A 20,894-nucleotide genomic window follows, 5' to 3' on the forward strand; every position below is an offset into this window, starting at 1 on the left:
CTAAAGTGAAAAACAGGAAATTGGATGACATTGTTCGGTGCGCCGACGTCAGCAGTGAGAGATAGAAAGAGTAAACAGCTTCCTCCACCCCAGAGCTGGGACCAGGATGCAGGGAATCTTGGGATGCCTGCCCTGCTCGTGCTTCTTAGGAAAACGTGCATGGCTGCCCCCCGGTTCACTAACAATCTCCAGATCCCTCACTCTGACGCAGCTCTCTGGCGAAACGTGCTCTCTCTCTTCCTCCCATTCTCTGACTCCACTTCTTCTTCAGTTCCCTAACATCACTTTATCCCTCCTTAAAAAACTTCTCCACATGTGGTTAAGTAGAATATTGTATGCAGAGATGACAACACTACAGCAACATTAGACAAGATCAGCATTTCTCTCTTAGAAGAAGTCAAAAGTGCTGGTCTCACAACTAGTGGCAGGGTGTCGTGTGTGTGTTTGCATATGTGCGCGTGTGTGTTCCCGTCTAAAAGTGTGAATCAAATGGAGATGAATCAATGTTCTTCATTAGGTCTGATTAAGGGCAGCAGTCCCAGCCACAGGTGTGGACGCACACTATGTACCAGACAGACAGACAGACAGACAGACCAACTCTTACACACACTGGGCTAAGTGATGGGCTAAATGGCACTGAGTGACACATCAGCCTCGCCGCACGCTGAGCCACTCAGATAGTAGTGCTAGCTGCCCATGCTGAGTGTGTTACCTCAAAGAGAATAATTCACTTTCATGTTTGGCCACTTACATTTTGCAGTCCACAGATCTGAGCTGGAGCCATCGATAACATTGGGGTTTCAAACCTGCGACCACTTCTAACTCACTTCTAACAAAAATCAATGACCAGCCTGGCAAACACCTCACCAAATTCTGTTCAACAAAATCAATTTCAGCTAACTTTATGTATGTAAGAATCATACACTGTATTCCACTGCTGTAAAAACCATGTATCTCCAAATTTGATGATTCTAACTTTTTCAGATAAATTTAGGTACAAAGTGTTCACACATTCATGTAAGGTTGAAAATCTATATATTGATCATCACAATTACAAATAGACTACCAACTGTGGAAGCCCAGTTGCACAAGAGACACCTAAAAGTAAAGTAAGTAAAGTATGGTACAGACAAACACATGCAGTATACTGGATGCTGTGTTCGTTGTAAAAATCTATATGAAACTGTCCATTATCTTGTCTAACATTTATATCATGTCATATATATATCAAGTTTAGAAGTACTTTACAAGTACACTCTATATATTTCAATTTTCAAACCCTATTGGGGTAAGTAGCACATCTAACTTCAGTTCACTTCTAATGTTTGTTAATAATACTGACTTTGAATGCACTTCTTTAGTGCCTGTGGACAAAGGTGTGTGTCATATTAATTATGTTTAAATGTCATGTATATTTTACAAAATATGACTTCTATAAGGCAGCAGCTGGAGCTGCCCTGAAACCTGTTCAGGGTTTAGAAACCATCAGTTGTATACTATATTTGTCATTGCATTGTGATATATTTTTAGTTCACTGCATAGGGTACAATAATTCTCACCAGACATTTGGACAACACTACAAACTGGCAGACACTATTCTTGTATAGTGAACTATACAGTGAGAATCTGGACACAGCATGGTGATGTTGTTGACTATGATGTTGATGCACTGGTAACTCCTGCCTCTGCAGTTCAAAAAACTACAAAATCTGAGTTTCTGGTGTTTAGGCTGAGCGAATCAGATGTGCAATTATTTCATAATCTTCAAAGCCCCTTTGATTCTGGACCCAGTGTGAAGCAAATGACGAAAAAGTGACAAAGTGATGATTATGTGCTAGAATTCAGAGCCGAATGTGTTGGTATTTTTTAGTAATCTCTCAGCGGGGACTTCATATCACTACCTACTTTTCCAAATAATCAAAAGAACTTCTCATTTAGAGCAAGCTATGAAATTTGACTGGCGTGTATGAATTAATATATAAAACCATTGCTGTAGTGCTCTAGGTGCTGTAGGAATCACACACACACACACACACACACACACACACACACATCATCATCATCATCATCATCATCAAAGACTGAGCCCAGACTCCAGGAATCAAGACACTAATACAACTTCCCATGTTACCAGCACTTCCTTTCCTTCCATGTCTTCCCTTTATTTTCCTACACACTGCTTTCTATTGCTCTCAGAACCACTTATTCATCTACATACAGGGGCTCACACACAAAAAGACTCTGTCCCTGTCATCTGAGGTTTGCTGAGTACATGTTTTATCTCCTCCTCATCATATTCTTTTGTTTCCTGAGCACACAGCACACACATCTACATCTTTCTGTAAGGCACTTTAACAAAAAAAAATCATGTGTTTAAAGCAGGTTGGAAATCAATCTAGCTTGACTTGACATGGCTTAACAACAGTGGAAATGCACAGATGCCAATAATGCATTAGAAAGGCTACGTTAACCACTTTAACACTAAGCAGTAAAACGACCCTGGAGTTTAAAAAAAGAAAGAAAAAACACCACCTCCCCCACCCAAATAAAAATAAGACATTTGTCTAATGTGTTAATGTAATTGCAGTTCATCCATTTAGAAAAATAACTGCAACCGTGTGTATTCTGGCTCTGTCCACATGTCTTATCCATGGTGACCAAGCCCACAGTCAGCCAGGCAGAAGACTTTAGTTGAGTCACTGGCATGGCTGAGGGAAACTAGGCCACTGTGGATCGGTTTGTCCCAGAACATCCTTGTTTCTCTGTATTTCTATCTCTGCCTCTCTCTCTCTCTTTTTTTTCTCTGTCTGGTGGAACGCACCACAGAGGAAAGACCAAACCCCCTGTTAAAAAAACAAAACAATGTCCTGTAAAGAACATGCTCTAAACCAAATATTCACTTAATATTTTCAAAATAAAACTCAACTGGATGTTTTTTAAATCATCTATCATCTCCCAGCGTTTCTCCTTGTTCAATGTGCATCAGATACAGAGTCATGAGATGAACAACGTACCTCCTTTCACTTTCTATGACAATTTTTCCAAAACCCACTGTGGTCCTTACACCCTTATAATCAACAAAATACATACACGTTCTTATTGGGCAATAGACTTAAGATAAGTGAATACAAATCAAAGAGAGAAAAATAATAATAATAATATCATCCAGGGCTACAACTGGTAATTATTTTCAAAATCAATTAATCAGTCAATTATCTGTTAGAAAATGCTAAAGTTCAAGGTCACATTATCTTGTTTGGTCAGAGCAACAGTCCAAATCCAAAAGATGTTCTATTATATTTCAGATACTGTAAAAACAGAGAAAAGTGACAAATCCTCAAAGCAAAAGAGAGAATCTGGAACCAGAGAAAGTCCAAAACAGGACATTTCCAGAATATCATTTCAGCTCCAATAGGCCTGCCAAAAATCTGAGGTGTAGGATGAACACAGAGGTACGTGAACCCAAGAGGCCTCATGTAAGTCGCCTCCAAGTACAGGAGTCCACTAGTTAGGCTAGCACAATTTTTACCTTTAAATTTACATGGACATCTCCACTATGCCTAAAACCAGAGACTAAAAATCAAATCACATCTGAGATGAAACTGCCAGTAGGTGGCAATTTGACCGGCAATATGATAGACTGAAGATGTTTTAAGATTCTTCAGCAGATTCAAAATTTTGTTCCATGTTCTACTTCATTATGGCTTGTTGTGATTTCCTTAGAGGTGTAACGATTCTAAAAAATCCTTGGTTCACTTCTGACCTCAGTATTTTTAAATGATCCCACACTGCTCGGGGTGTCAACAGTCTCAGGGTTATTATTCATCTTGATATAAGTACACTAACAAAACTTTCATTGCACGTGCGATCACACAATTATGATTGGACCTAAATAGTCACATGACACATACAGTTGAAAGACAATAAAATAGATGTGTAATATTTATAAAAAATACAGCTTGCCCTGATTGTAAATTGTAAGAGCTCAACAGGCTGCACCTGCAGTGGTGGCACTGGGTGGGGGAGTGGGGGGATATATCGCGGTTCTGTCTACCCGTATCGCAATATGATACTGTGGACATTTGTATCGTGGTCTCTGTTTCAGTTTCAGAATAGTTCCACTCTCAGCTTTCCTATTTACCCAGTGACTGTTATTTTATTGAGATCTGGAAAACTTGAATAAAGCAGAGTGGAAAGTGACCTGTTGTTTTTGTTTTTGTTACCTGTTACTGTTACCTCAAGAGGCTATCTGACATAATCTTTGGTTAAATTAAGTAAGGGTAAGTTGATTCATTTAAGTAACGTTAGTTTACCAGACTATATTATATTCATAATTAAATAAATATAACTTTGAAATGTAAAGTAGCTCCAAAATAATGAATAAAACTGCAGCTTGACTCAAGAATACACCCATGAACTCTCAAAAAAACTACCTCTTATACATGCTGTCCCGAATACAGTGATTTCTAATCTAGTCGTGCATAAAAGTCCACACACATGCACACACACACATTCATTGTCTTTCGAGCAGTGCTTCCAGAGAACGCCCTGACCTTTATTCTGTCTGCAGTGACATCTCTCCTACCTCACCAGATAGTGCGGAAACTCAAGCATACGGGAATGCACACACACACACAGAGGGAAGACACCGAGTAGCTCACAGGAGACTGAACTTGTCCTGGAATTCAGTCCCAAACGCCCTTGAATGACGTCTGTGGTTTAAAAATACAGAGTTTGCAGAAAATGGATAGGTTATTTCATCCTTGGTGACCTGTCCCTGTTTCTCACTGGTGTTCCACACCTTTCAAGCATTGCCTCAGATAGCACACAAAAACCATCAGATGTGAATTGCTGGTTTGGAAAAAAATCACTGTTTTTTACCGTTTAACACAGAAAAACAAGAAATAGATGTTTAATACCTGCAAACCTGCACATAAATACTGTACACAACACGAAACAGACACTCAAAAGAGCTGAGTACAGCACAATAAGATGCAATGTTTTAGTCTACTACTACAGAAAAAAACTCTATATAATTTATTTGTTTCTGACAACAATAAAATGTGCATCTGGATTAAATGTACACGTGTGTGACATCAGAGTACATGCTGCATTCCCTCAGCTCGTGACGCTGCCTAGGCCTGCCTGCATACCCTGTGTCCATAGCGGCGCGAGTGTGTATGTGATCTGTGCGTCACTGTGCCAATGAGAGTAACTGAGGCCTGGCAGTGGTGAAGTTCCTGCCGACGGGCCAAGTGACGGGGGTTAGAGACTGCGCTCAGAGCCCTCGCACACTGGCCTACAGGGATATGAGATGAAGAGCAGGAGCAGGGGAGAGATGCGCTCATTAAACGTGGAGAGAAACAGTACATAAGGCTGCTACATCGCTATGTCGCTGCATGTAAGCTAACTGCCACATTGTGTTGATGAAACTGAGGCTGGGATGTCTGATATTTCAGTTCATTCAGATCACATCTCCATGGCCCCTTGACTTTTGTGCATCTCCTGTGGCTGTATTTAACTAAAGCTAGGCCCCCTCCCCCCCGATTCCCTTGCTGTCTTTCCACCAACATCAGCATGTGTTCAAACTCTGACCTCAATGAACCCTTTCATGATCTAGTTTTGAGGATCCTATAGCAATACAGGAAAAAATGCTATTTTCTGATCTTAGTCCTTGATCTCCTGAGCCTGGCAAGCAGCAGGCAGCATATACAAAATATAAAGCAGCCAAGTATGCAAGGTTAAAGGGGAAATCCAGCAACTTTAATTATTTCACCTTCAAGTTGGGAGATTAAATGGAAAGGTTGAAATCAAAACAAAACTTGAGATATAATAAGCTCCAAGAACACTGGATCCTACATTTCTCTTAGACCTTCCCTGCTTCTTTTAAACCTCACACCTTCTGTTTTGTACTGCAGGCTTTCTGTTATCAATTTTAGTCTCAAGGCCAAAAAACAACTTTATAAAGCCGCAGACAAACATATACAGCTGTTTTCACTGGCTGTGCAGTATGCATCATGACTGGACCTAATGTGTAAAATCTATGGAGTATCCCTTTAAAAGAAATACAAAGATGATGTCCTCTGTATCTACCACCACTGTGTGCGCGTGTGTGTGTGTAAATTAATTAAAGGCAGAAGAGAGATCCATCGAGAAGCTGAGCACTTTCTCCAATGTTCACCTTCAAGGTATTTCTGTCCTTATCCAGATTACCTTGAAATCCCCATAAGACCTGGTCAATCCTAAGCTATCCAGGGCTGTGGAGCAGCCCCTTACTAAAACCTCCTCCTCTTCCGCTGCCCACAACAGCCTTCCTCAACACCACTGTTACTGTACTGTAGGCATGCTGCACTTTCTGTTTTATTCACACCTACTCCTCCTAAATAACGCCTCAATTTTACTGTATCTAAATACACCAAAGAATAGTTATAATACGTTTTCATATGTTTCATTCACTGTGCCCCCCTGCATTTGTCAGCTGTATTGTAAATGCTTTAACTTTTTTCCTACAGTGTCTTGCCATCAGGGTGTCATTTTCACTGTGAACCATGGGCAGCTGTTGATCAGGCGCTTGTAGTTCACATTCTCCTTCCTCCCTTAGCTCATTCCAGGTAAGGTCAGAGGCCAATAAAGCAACAGGACAAGCTAAAGGAGCTTGGGAAGTCTAACAAGGACACTGCCTGGTCCAGTGACACTACAGCGTACTGTAATCTTACCGGGAACCTTTCCATTGCAGTCAGCCCCTCCTCCTTCTCAGTCCAGCCAAATACATGACAACAAGACAAGCAGAGTTCAAACAACAAGCTACACAAGAAGACCGTCTGGCCTGAATAAGAGGTCATTAGTCTATGGCAACTTTGTTGTCAGAGCCATACACAGCTGAACAATCTTAATTACCTCACCAGCCCTGTGGCCTATAGAGAGGATTAGAATTAACAATACGCCCACTGCAGCCACACCAGCTCTGCTCTATCTGCAACTTTGCGTGGCTCCACCTCTCCGCAACAGCTTAGATGTTTTTGAAAATATAAGAGCAGTTCTCCAGGGCTCTTCAGATGACTGCGAGAGCATTAGATAATCACTGGACTCCCCCTCCTCTTCACCTGCTAAAACAGGAGCACTGATGTCACTGTTGCATGAGGGATCAGTGAGTGACACGAGCTGGAGCACCGGGCCGGGGCTTGGCACACAAACTATACTCTATTTAAACACACACACACACACACACACACACACACACACACACACACACACAAACACTGGTTGAGGAATGGGGATTTAATGACTGCATGGTAATACACACATTCATGGAAGTTTGTAAACACACACAGATGTAAAGCCCATGTTTTTTTTGCTAAATATCCAACCGCATTTTTAAAATAAAAAGGGTTATGGGTATTAAAAGCTTACGGTGGACCAAAAAAGTAATAGTTATTTTTTAAAAATAAGTCTAATATTGCAAGTAATTATCTTAGAAATCTCATGTCAAAACAACTTCAAGCTATTACTTACTATGAAAGTAAATAAAGACTGGAATAATTAGAATTTTATAAGCAATCTAACTTCTGAAATTTGATCCATACTGAACACTTGTTGAAATTTGAGAAAGAGAAAAAATGTTTCAAGGTAAAATCTTTCAGTGCTATGGTGTATATTTAGTGTTATTTGAATTTCAACAGGAAGTGTTCAGTAGTTTTTTTTCTCTCTACAATGATTACACTTTTATGATCCAAATCCTTAAGGCATCTCTCTGCCTCTATACTGACCCTGCCATTTAAACTGTGAGTTTTCTTTAAGAGGTTATTTATAAAGTGGGACACTTATGTCTATTAGATACGACCACATAAACTCAACAGTGACCTAGTGATAGAATAGGGAGAAGGGCAACAACAGTAACTCCACATTTAAATTATTTGATGTTTATGGATATAATGTCATGTCATTTAGATTTAAAACCCTTTTACTACATCTAATGTACCATTTCCTTTTCCTACTCTTTTTGCTAAGCATGCCTGTATTTCTTTTAAAATATACATTTCAAAACACAAACTGTATGATCTCAAGCTACTTATTTTATTAGATACTAAATAAGAGGACGTGAATGTAAATAGTTTGTGAGTTTTCGAGGGATTCTTTTCTGGCAAAGGCTTCCAATTTTCCCATGGGTCTCAGATGACTGACAGTTAAATAGAGAGTGATGTGATGCAGCCCTGATAAGCAAACACTCACTATGGACACAGAAAAACAAAACAACAGTAACACACAACCTTTGAGAAAATCAGATTTACTGTTTACTGTTCATGGATTATTTAGCCAAGAAAGACTGCAGAGAAGCAATTTATACGAAGAAATTAGCTCCTACGAAAAAGTATGAAAAGAGAGATCATGTATTGAACCGTGCTGATTGTGTGCAGACATTAGCAAGAAAAATGTGAAGGTGAATAACAGCTAAATACTAAAATGTATTATCTGTATTGTGTATGATACAGAATAACATGTCATATAGCCACAGGTATTCTGGTACACTGTGCACAGTCAAAACAGTCAACCTGTGAGGAATGTAATCAGACAGGTGCAACAGGTACAATAAATGACAAAGGTGCTTTTGACAGACACACAGGAATGTTTCCACTAATGATTCATTACTATTATAAACTGACAAGTATGTGTCTCATTGTTTCTTGTACGCATTCAAATTATTTTTAATGGGGCATGTACTCTCATAGTTTCCATTGAAACATTTCTTGCCCTCCTATGGCTTCCAACACACTACATTATGAGTCTAGTATTCTACATATCTCACCATGTTCAGTGTCTAAATGCTCTGATGTGCTTTGTAGCAACAGGATAAATGGGACAGATTACAATATAATGAATGAGAATCATTTTAGCCTACTGTTTAAAACATTGGAAAACAGGTTTTCAAGCATCTTCAAATCAACAGGTCTGAACACTGAACCAGCGTCATCAAGTCAAGGCTAAAAAAAATATGGAGCAGAAAAGATGCTTTCTTTGACATATTGACTGGATCGATTCTACAGAAGAAGCAAAACTAACCAGATTGCATCTTAGTCTGTGGATCTCAGTGGGGAAAAGGCATTTTTGATATATCAAAGGCCCAATGTTACAGGCCAGTACATGCATATGTGCATTTGGACTTGAATTCAATGCTTGAGCTAAGTAATGCAGACAGGCTCACTTCCTGTTTCTTCATCTAAGCTGCAAAACCATTTGCATGTTACAGCCAAATGGTTTAAGTGTAACAGTTCTGCAACAGTTAAGTATCCTATTATGTATGTATGTATGTATGTAGTAAGTATGCATATAATGAAGCCTGATATTTGCAGGCACAAAAGTCACGTTTGCCAAAAAAAAAAAAAAAAAGGGAAAAAAGTGACCAATAGGGGAACTGACCAGTCTATATCTGTTATTGTTTAGTTAAAGGTCAAAACGTGAGTTGAGCTTTGGACTGAATTATTGTGCTGACCCCAAACTGTGCCCTTGCAACCGCACACCTCACACTACAAAAACAATGTGCACCATCTGTGCTCTGCCCCATAAAAAAAACTGTAAGGGATATATCAACTGAGGGTACAGTATATCTTCAGAGCAAAAGGCAGGACACACTCCAGAGAGTTTTGCGTCATAGCTGTGTCCATTAAAACAAGGAAGGAGACAAGCGCTGCTGTGTTCAGCAGGTGAATGAGTGTCTTGCGTGTTTACTACAGCCAATAAGCTGCAGGCCTGTTCACTTAAATCCAGTGAAGCTCTTGTCTGCTCAATGCTTCTTTAGTGAAGAAAAGCAGTAAAATGAAGTCAAAGCCTCAGGAGCGATTTGATTCTAAAATAGTTCTAGATCAGCTGCCAAATTCTGCAGTGAAATATCCATCAGGTTTATATTTTAATACATAATCTACCAATTTTTGGGGCGTCGTTCCCAGGAAGAGTCTTTTAACATGCTGTACTGTACAGCGTGATGGAGCGTGAAAATGGCCAAAGTACTCTAGTAACCAGATGCTGTTGACATGACTGTTAGCAATGTTAACAGTGTGCTGTGCATGGTTACAGCAGTCCACAATTGACACATAAAGCCCTCTTCCAGGGGAGATTAAAAAGACGCATATGGACACTGACACTGTGACACTATGCAAGAGAAATGACTCTCAGATGAACTCTTCCTGTGGAGGAACAATGATGGTGTATTCTGTGTATGGTGTACTTTTCAAAAAATACTCCTTAAGTGTGGGACCTCCAGAGATCTTAGTAAACAGGGTATGCACATGACATCACTGTAGCATCTGACAGGTGCATTCACATAAAATATTAATTTAAAATATGGCAAATAGATCTGATGTACCGATGAACAAATGGACTCAGAGGTTTTTACTTCTTTTTACTGCCAAAGGCTGAAGAGAAGAGTCAGAGGGCTAATTTGAAACATGGCACAGACACTTAAATATAAAGAAAGATTTTGAGCAAAACCATACATTAAATTCTTAACTCTATTTTTAAGGAATAGGTTGATGACAAGACACTCCTGTGTCTATGGGGTAGATATGAGGCTATGGTCAGCAGCCAGTTAGCTTAGCTAAGTATAAAGACCAGAAAAAATTAACAAAATAAATTATACAACTGTGATGCTATAAAGTTTTCTGTTAAACAAAAACTCTTTCAGACCCTGAGCTATCTCACAATTAAATTATCTGAGGATGAGGTTACACGAGAACCCAAATTCTAAATATTTGTTATTGATAATCTAACTTTTTCTTCATAAAGTGTTGTGTGCTTCATATTGTCTATTCCTGTATCACTTCTACTTGCCTTTGGGGACAAACAAACTTGATAGACCAATGCTCTACTTCAATGGTGACAGTAGTGATGATCAACAGACTTAAGAAAATTCAGAAGAACTGCACGCCTAGCAGGCCTCTGACACAAGGCTGTTTTCTATGAATTATCACCTCCCTGTCCACTTTGACTCACACAGGTAGTTTCCAGTCCAGTCAGCCCCTAAAAGTCTACATGCGAGGAGCATTAAGCTACATTTGAAACATGCGTCAGTGGCATGACACCACAACCCCTGCAGATGCTCACAGCTTAGAAAGCACAGAAACTGGGAGAGACAGTCGAGGAGGAGCTTAAAAGGCCACCAGTGGACCTGGGCCCACTCACATCTACATTCCTGTGAGCTTCTGAAACAGAACAGAGAGCGCTGCTACAAAGTAAACACTTGTAGTGCCTTGTTTTGGAAGAATACCATTTCTATAATCTCATGAAGCTATCACATGCTGACCTTATGATATTAAATTCTTAACCTGGAGGGGGGAGCAGAACAAGCTTTGAATGTGGCCTTATTTGTTAAGACTATTTCAAAAACAATGGGAGGTTCTGTTTCATAAGTACATGCACCCAACTGACACCTCGTAAGTGAGCAAACTCTCGGAGATGAAGAGACCCACTGTATCTACACTCAAGGTGACAAAGGGATTTATTATATTATCCTAATTTGATTTCTACACAGGATTAACATTCACATTGTCAGCAGTGGAAGACTTTGGTGTCATTACATCGCATATTGGAGCTGCTTAATGCTCAAGAGTAAAGTGGTTCTAGGAAACAGGAAATAAAATGTATGAATACTGTGTTAATGCGTTTAACCATGAACTCTTGGACATCTCCTGCTATATAAAAACATCTTGTGACAACCTCTAGAGCTACCATTACATCAATCAGAGGACTGTGGGTGCTCCATGGGCCCTATCTTGCTTCCTCTCAACTCCTTCTGCTCATGTGCCAGTGGAGATAAATGACATGGCAAAAAAAAAAAAAAACCCTTACTGCCCCCACAGACATGCCAGACAGGAAGGGAAACACAGGGTCACGCTGCAGCTGACGTTTTGTTTAAATAAAACATAATGAACAGCTAAAGTCATTTTTAAATCCTGTATCCAAGTAGTTTGTGCAGGTATTTTTATGTCAGTGAATTTAAAGGTAGCACAAAAAAATAAATGTATCAATCTAAAAGGTTTGACAATTTAGGATATGTGCTTATTCACTTTATGGACAAAATTTAGATTAGAAGACCAATACCACTCTCCATTAAATATGAAGCTACAGTTAGCAGCCAGTTAGCTTAGCTTAGCATAAAGCTACCCTGGCTCTGTCCAAAAGTAACAAAATCTCCCTATCAGCACTTCTAAAGCTCACTCAACATGTTACATTTAATTTGTTTAATCTGTACAAAAATTTAGGTGTAAAAACAACAACTGCCCATATTAAGTGCACTACTTCTTGGCAGTGACCAGTAAGATCTCATCCAAGCCAGCAAATAACTTAAATAAAAGAAAAACAACATATGATCGGTTTTACACTTATTTTTTAAGAATTAAACAAACATGATGTGGTATTCATTCATGAGCTTTAGAGGTATTAATAGGAGAATTTCGTTACTTTTAAACAAAGTCTGGCCATTTCTAGTCTTTGTGCTAGGCTATGCTAACTGGCTGCAGGCTCCAGTTAGCGTATATACATATCTGCTGGACAGACATGAGAGTGGTGTCTTTTCATCTCATGCTCTGAAAGATAGATGAACATATAAGCAAAATGCCCAGTTTTTCTTTTAACATACATGTGCTTTTTGGGTGAATGTTTTTGTTCACCGTGCCTTAAAGCACCAGAACTTCACCCCAGCGAGAATCTAACTGCTAACTATGGCTGTGTGCCAGGGACTCGTGTCATGTGTTGAGCTATAAAAGACCATTGTACATACAGACATGACATCCTTGATAGACATAGATAAGCATAGTCCATCACTTGATCCAATCAGCAGCTGTAAAGACAAAGACAACAGCGGGGCCATTGAAGTCAACTGAATGTTGGCATTTCTATGGGTGCACAGAGGGAGACTGCTCCTATTGTGTATTAAATCATATATGTGATTGTGACAATCAACAGACAGCTGTCAGTTAAATGGAGATAAATGTATTAACTCTGGACACTTTCAGAGTAATATCTAAGAACAAAAGTTTTTACAGAGCAAGAGAGACAGAAGGGGAAAACGTGATAGCCAAATGAAAGAAAGTGAAAGCGAGAGAGAAAAGAGCCAATATCAGTCTCCCTGCTCTCAGCCAGCAGAAAAAGCACAGTGGATTAATTCATCACCATGCTAAGCCTTTGCCCTCCTCTGGAATAAATTACCCAATGACTCTCAACTTAGACTAAACACACACACACACACACACACACACACACACACACACTACTGACCAGAGAGCACACACAAAAACGGTGGGAGAGAAAACTGACAAATGGTAAGAGGCTGCCCAGGTCAGCGGTGTATCATATCTTACTACACTCTTTTTAAAAGTAAGTAAGATGTATCACATGGGGTGTTTTGGCTTAGAGACTTTCTTAAGTTCGGTGCTGCGAGTTGGCAACAGTTAAGTGTTTCCCAAACGGGGCTTTAGTTTAAAAAAAAAAAAAAAACAACCTTGTGTGCCTTGTCACTTCTGTGACTCCACCACTTATGTTAATGCATGCAGAGGCTGGAATCAGGCAGCAAGCAAGATGGGGTTTCTCTCCAGATACTTATAAGCTTAGCACCTTGTATTGTCCTTTTCCATTTGTAGTGAGAGGTAACAGTAAAACGGATTCTACGTTTGGCGTTCAGGGGGGAGAGCTACTTGATTTCCTTGAGTGGAGGCAATCAGACTGGAAAAGTCAAGGCCAGATAAATGGTGTTGTGTTTGGCTGAGGTCTCTCTCTGTCTCTTTTGCCCCCCCTCCACACACACACACACACACACACACACACACACACACACACACACACACACACACACACACACACACACACACACACAAAAATGCCCACTATCACAGGACCTTGTACTTGAGCCTTATCATCACCAGAGCAGCCCAGATGGTAACGTACCCTTGACAAAGACTCACATCACACCCCCAAACTTGTATTGAATCTTTCTCACACTGTAGACGCCTGCACATGTTCTCTCCCTGTCTCACTCTCTGTCCAAGTGAAGAAAAATAATGTGAGCAAAGATACAGCACAGTTTTAACATTTGCTTAATTCAGTTTTGTAATATGCTAAACTTGTGCACTTTGCTGTAGCTACTGCCTGCTGCGTGTACATGCAGGTGATTATTATTGTCCTTTAGGGGACCAATGTGTGTGTGCCCCCTTCAGAGTCTCAATGACGAAAGCTAGAGCACAAACATGCACACAAAAACCAAAAAAAAGCATATGATAATTAGACACACAACATATTTGAGATGATCTGGATATAATATACATCTACTAGCGCTGCAGCTGATGATTATTTTCATTATTGATTAATCTACCAACTATTTCCTCATTGTCTGGTCTAAAAACAGCGGGAAAAAAAACATAATCACAATTTTCCTAAAGCCTAATGTGACAGAAACCCAGAGATATTCAATTTCTAATCACAAAAGATAAAGAAAAGCAGCAAATCTTCATACTAATTTGTTACCAAAATTACTGATTAATTTTCTGTCAATGAACTAATTGTTTCAGGATTACTTTCTAGTGACACCTACAGGGATCTGGTGCAGCTCAACCATTTCAAATAGAACAGTGCCATCTCTCAGAGTCTTTATTCCCAAATATATTGAGAGATTTTTGCACTGACAGTGTGTTGCAGACGGCCTTATTAAATCAAACACTGAGATCATGGCAAACTGACGTACAAACCATTTTTGAAGTGAGCAATTGTAACTCACTTTTCTTTACGTTATGGTAAACTTAAATCCGGACACGAATGCGCTGGGCACAACCACAGAGGACATTAAAGACGACACCTCACAGACCATGGATTAACCATTTCCAGCTGAAGGAGATTTGTATACCATTAGTCTAACTCAATCAGGGGACTAATTCAATCAAAGGCACAGAGGGCGTCTTGACATGGGGGCATCTGTCACACTGACTTCTCACTGCATCCTGCGGTGACATTTGGCCACAAAATTCAGCTTGACAGAGGCCCTCAAATAGCCTGCAGTCTGTCAGACAAACACACACATACTCGTGAAAACATACACAAACACACAGATGCAAACATGCACTTCTAAATTCACAAGATCACACTTTTTTTCTTTATATACATTTTGTGTTTACACACTTCTAAAGATGAACATGCAAACATTACAGTACGAGCTCCCTTTGTGTTAATTAGCAATGTCTTGCTCCTTGAGACTTCTAGAAGAAACCAGTACCTTCATTTTATGATTTACAACCAAAAAAAACAAGAACCCCCACCAAAAAAAACATTACATCCAAACACACATGTGCCTATTAATTTGAATAAGATTGATGTGTTATCCTTATGTGCATGTGTAACCTCTTACACGATACATAAATGCCAAATAATAACAAGAATCATCATCATCTTGATTAGAAACACTAATTTAGTCCCTGTGCACAAACAGGCGCAGCACTTTTTGTTATCCTCTGTTAGTGTAATTATTTGTGGTCCAATACACAAATGGGACTGTTATTTTTTTTTTGTGATGATGTAACACACTGATGGCAAACTTTTTGCTATTATGTCATTCAGCCCTTTTCAATAACTACTCCTGCGTTCCATTCACTTGTGCCTGTCCACTTTATCAACACTCACAGTTAAATGCTTCTATAAAAGACTTGTCTAATTTTATGCATTAAACACAAAGATGAGGCCTTGATAAGATCCTGCCAAGACAGGACATCCTATTGAAAAAGCATTAACTGGTGGAAAGGTGAAGCAGAGGCCAAAGCTGTGTCAACTGAAAAAAACAAAAACAAAACACGTTTGACAACAGATGTCAGTGCTTCATGCTGAGATTTTGGCACCATAAAGTCCATTACTCCAGCAGTAAGATTATACATATCATGCACATACAAAGTGGCTGAGGGCTGTTAGCATACATCTGATCTGTCCTGACTCTTACATAAAAACTAAAGAGAGAACAATACCTCAGGTTAGTGCGGAGGCCTGCGACCCCACGACCTTCCAGGCTCTCATTGCAGGCAGAGTTTGAAGGGAGTTAATATTAAAGGAATGGATAAAAAACTGCAATATAGGGACTGTGCCTGTTGCACTGAGTGTTCAAATTTATAGTGGCTTTCTTGAGTCTCCTAGGGATATCTAATGTATTTTATCCCATAATACTGCGATTAAATATCACATACACCTACTGGTTTGGGAGTTATTGTTGTATATTGTCCTAAAAATCATCATCATGGGAAATGCATTGTTCTTTATGATCTTTAACACACACAGACACAACACACACATCACACACTTTGTCTGTAAATGTAATGAATATGTAGGTTCCCTCACCTTGCAGCTCGGGGGTTTTAGGGGTAGTCCAGAGGCAGGATTTCCTTGATGCTGAGTGGTATTAGTCTGCTGGGGTGAGTGGGAATCCTCGGACTCTTTTCCACTGTGGTAGACCACCCTATCAGAGATATGAATACTTGAAGCACAGCCCATGCTTCAACCCACTTCAGCCTTTTTTCTTTTTGCGCAAGTGCTTTACTTTGAGGCTACCCGAGTGTCATTCGCCCTCTCTTTGTGTTTTTAGGGTCCACTCTTCCTCCTAAGGTTTCATTTTTTTAATATATATATATATATATATATATAAATACATCTATATGTATCATCTAGGCCACAGCAAAGCCGGTTCTCCAATTCCTCTAACACCAGGCATGAATAATATATCTTTCTATCCCCCACCCCCCCCCGACCAGGAAGCTGATTTCCTCCCTCTGTTTTTCACATGAAGTTAATTGGAGGTCTTTAATCAAAGCAGCTGTCTTATCCTCGAAAACTTGGATTCCGTTATTCTTCAGCTGGGCTGCTCAGATCCCCATGGACGATTTTATCCCTCACTCCGGCTCCTCTTCTCGCCTTCTTCGTACCACATCACCATTTTCTCATTTTTCCCTTAACTTCACTGTTATCAAGTAGGGCCTGAAAAACACACACACACACACACCACGCAGTCCCCCCGCCAGCTTCATGCAATAGTTTTATCCATTTTTTGTGTCCAAGGTTTTATGTGTAGTCGTCCTCCCCCACCCCGGAGCCATCAAAAATGATGCTTTTTTTCACTCTCTCTCCCTCTGTCTTTAACAATCTGGTTACCCACTTCAGCTCAAGACACGGGCCATAAACCGGTTCTCACGACACTTTGCTCCAGTCCTGAGCGGTTCATCATCAACAGGGTGAAATATTCACACTGCAGAGTGTTATTCTGGCCGGTCGCTCCGATGTCAAACACCCTCCGTAAAACATAATGCCATGTAGTCCGACGCAACACTCCATTTATCGGACCAAATTCACCAATTTAGGAAGCGGGGGAAATCTTGGTGGATGGCTTGCAATCTCCATTCAGGCATCCGCTGCCCGGTTGAGGATGATCCGCCTGATATAAGAGGTCCAAACCCGGGTGCAATTGGCTACAGTGTTACCAGGCTCCACGATTTTCTCTCATTCTGGAGGAAAAAAGGATGTAGAGGCTGTCAGATTGTGATATGTGGAGGTACCACCTCTGGAGAATGCAATCGCTTGAGAGACACACAGAGAAAAAAAAATCTAAAAAAAAAAAAAAAAAAAAAAAAAAAAAAAAAAAAAAAAAGAAAGAAAGAAAAAAAAGAAAAACAAGACCGCTCCGTGTCCGCAAGTTTCGGATCTGGGATCGGGGACGGCAGGATTATTTAAGGTTGACGAGGGCGGAGGTAAGGCAGAATCGAGCTACATAATGCTGATTTTATGTTTGTCTTTTCTCTGCCTTTTCTGGCGTTTGCCCTTCCAATTCTTCAGCACTGCTTGACAGCGGCACATCCAATAAAAGCACCCGCAAGGATTGACCTACAGCCTTTACTGACGTTAATGCAAATGAGCTCCGCGCAGCTAATCGGCGTCGTGCTCGGCGCCGCTGGGTGGTCCTCCGCTTTCCGTGGGAACTTTGAAACCAGGAAAAGAGCTCACGCAGGCGAACACTGAGCTGGCTGCAGGTACGCCGAACATTTTCTCCAGAAAGCACATGCAGACCGGGCGAAAGCTGTTTCTGGTGAGTTTTTCACGGTTCTACTTGTTGCAAAATTACACTTTAAGTCAAATGTTTCTAAACGCCTTAGTAAAAGCTTCTTTGGTCGAATGTCAAGTCTATGGAGTACTGTTTGTGCCAAAATGACTTACATTTTTATGACACTTTATAATAAAATCATGTTATAATATCTAAAAAAAAAATGTACAAAAAAGTTTGTGTATAACACACAGAATAATGTGTAAATAAACAAACAGACTGCGTAATGAGAAATATTTTCTTAATCATTTGAGAATTTTGAAATATTGGGTCATCTGTGAGTGACTTTTTGGAGTTAACTGATGATTATTTTCAACATTGATTAACCTAACAATTATTTTATTGGTAAATTTCTCATTAAAATATCAGAAAATAGTGAAAAATGTAAATCACAATTACCCAGAATCCAGTGTGACGCGTTCGGATTTCTTTGATTTGTCTGTCCAGCCTTTCAAAGTCCAAAAGTATTTACTTTCATATATCAATAAGAAAAAAAAAACAGCCTATATTAGTGTTTGACATTTTAAAACTGCTTTGCGGAGCATTTTGCTCCCCCTTCTGGCAGCGAGAGCAATTACACAAACACTGTTGACAGTGTTTCAGAACTCTCCAGCAAGGAAAAGCCACACCAGTAGTATCCCGTGTTTGTCTTCACTGTCGGTTGTGTTATACTGAGAAATACAGAGAGATTTACCTGGTGCCTGTAGCTTAATCAGTCTTATGAAAAGTTGTTTGGCAGGACGTGAATGCAACAGGTATCCATTTATATGTTTAAGTCCCACACACAAACTTTAAGTTTGAAATTTTCGTTTGAAAAATAACTGGAACAATTAGCTGATTTTTTTATTCACTTTTTTTTAACTTTTACTTTCTTCATAATGTCACATTTCATGACCGTGTTCATGTTTGCCCACAGAAGATCAGGAACTTTCACTTTCTTTATACTCATTTCTTAATACTCAGTCTTAATCTTAATAACACAACTGTGTTGATGCAAGACTATGAAACACCTTAACAGAACACAGAACTGTATAACAGAAAATAATACTTTATTAAACTCATAATGCTCAGTTTTATTAAGATTGTGTGAGAGAGGATTTGTCTCAAGTGTTTCATAATTTTGAGGCAGTGGTTTATGGTTTTCCTGTATTTGATTACATTATATTGCGAAGTGTACTTTTCCTCAGGAAACGAAATGTTACCACATATTGGTATGATGCAGTATAATTCAGTACAATAAAACACAGCATCGGTCTTCAACCATGTAGCTTACCTTTTCTCGTGTCATGAGCTTTGACTGCAGAGTGTGTTATAACTCATAACTTATCAGCTGACTCAGTGACAAATGTGTCTGCAAACAACCTGAATATGTCAGTGCATGGTAGGCGCTCCTGATTAGGGCTGAAAGCGGTTCTTTGCTTTAATATGAAAGGGTAAACAAACGAGTCTGTAATTGCTATAGTGTTAATATATGCAGTTAGTATTGTACAGTAAGAATGGGTGTGGACATCTGGCTATTTTACTTTTCATCTTCAGAGATACTTAAATATTAATAGAATGTAGGCGTTGATGCATTAGTTTTTCATCAATTGATTCAGTGACAACAAAAAACACTATCAGCTTCCAACACTTCATTGTCATTTACACCATGTGAGCTGTAGATCTCATGATCTCTACTTGAAACACTGTGTGTTTCAAATGTATTCACCAGGATAAACCCCTTGAGATGTATCTTGCTTTCAAGGGGGTTTTTATATGTTTTAATGAACTGAAAGTTGGAAACTCTGTTTAGAAGACAAATACTGTGAAACAAACTAATCAGAGTGGATTGTAAAAACAGTATGAACCAATCTTCCCCCTTCACCAACAATAAGTTGATGTAATAAATAATAATAAAATCACGCTATTTTCTCGATTGTAGCTAATTTAAACATGAATTTGCCATTTCACGTGTTTCTTTTCCTTGAGCACTGTATTTATTTATGTACCTCATCAGTTTTGTTTTGACTGATGTGAGTCCTCAACTGATCTGTGACCTTTGTGGTGATTCACCTCAACTCCATCAGATGATAGGATTTCCTGTTTTAAAAATCCTGTTTTCAGGTCCCTACTCACTCAATTGACAAAAATTCCCTCCACTTACGTTTTCATTTATTCATGGTTTCTGAAACTAAAAAAAAACAATAAAATGAATTTCCCCATAAATCATTTATTCAATTCCCCACAAACAACAGGTATTTCATAGTTCTGTAGTAACAGACAGTGCAGATCAGAGCCGGACTGACATTTAGATTTTTAAGGCTTATATGGTGATATAGTATATTTACCAATATATCTGCAAGCTAATATCAGCCCATAAGGTGGACCAAGCTGATTTACCATACAGTCTAGGTGTTGGAGAAATGCAATGGTGGCATTGCATAGCAATACAGTAGCCAAGGTACTCTAGATGGGATGAACTGATCCATATTACTCTTTCATAAAGTTGGCAAACTTGCAAGAGACCAATAAAGTAATTATCAAAATCGAAGAGGCAGATGCAAAGATATCCTGACTGTAGTGCCTATATCCTATACCTTAAAAAATACTTCACCTTACATTTTGCCATAATGCAACCAGTAGCAGCTTTTCATTAGAGCCCCTCTCTCTGGTTGACACAAAACTCAATGATCCAAATTTGTAACTCAGGATTTTGGTCACAAATCTGTAGTCTTTAAGCCCAAGTTAAGAAAGCCTGATAACATCATCAGGGTTATTTTCTTAGACTTAACAAAGGTCCCTGCAGTTA

General features: G+C 39.4%; 1 protein-coding gene across 1 annotated transcript in view; it reads right to left on the reverse strand.

Annotated features, from left to right (window-relative positions):
- pde8a (phosphodiesterase 8A) overlaps positions 1 to 18,070 on the reverse strand; it is a 43,436-nt gene extending 25,366 nt beyond the window's left edge. The window contains exon 1 of the mRNA XM_018683627.2: positions 16,357 to 18,070. Within this exon, the coding sequence (XP_018539143.1) occupies positions 16,357 to 16,509 (153 nt within the window). The 5' untranslated portion in view covers positions 16,510 to 18,070. The remainder of the gene's footprint in view (positions 1 to 16,356) is intronic.
- Between the last annotated feature and the right edge of the window lie 2,824 nt (positions 18,071 to 20,894).

This window comes from Lates calcarifer, linkage group LG2 (genome assembly GCF_001640805.2).
Source record: "Lates calcarifer isolate ASB-BC8 linkage group LG2, TLL_Latcal_v3, whole genome shotgun sequence".
In the NCBI taxonomy this organism is placed as follows: Eukaryota; Metazoa; Chordata; class Actinopteri; family Centropomidae; genus Lates; species Lates calcarifer.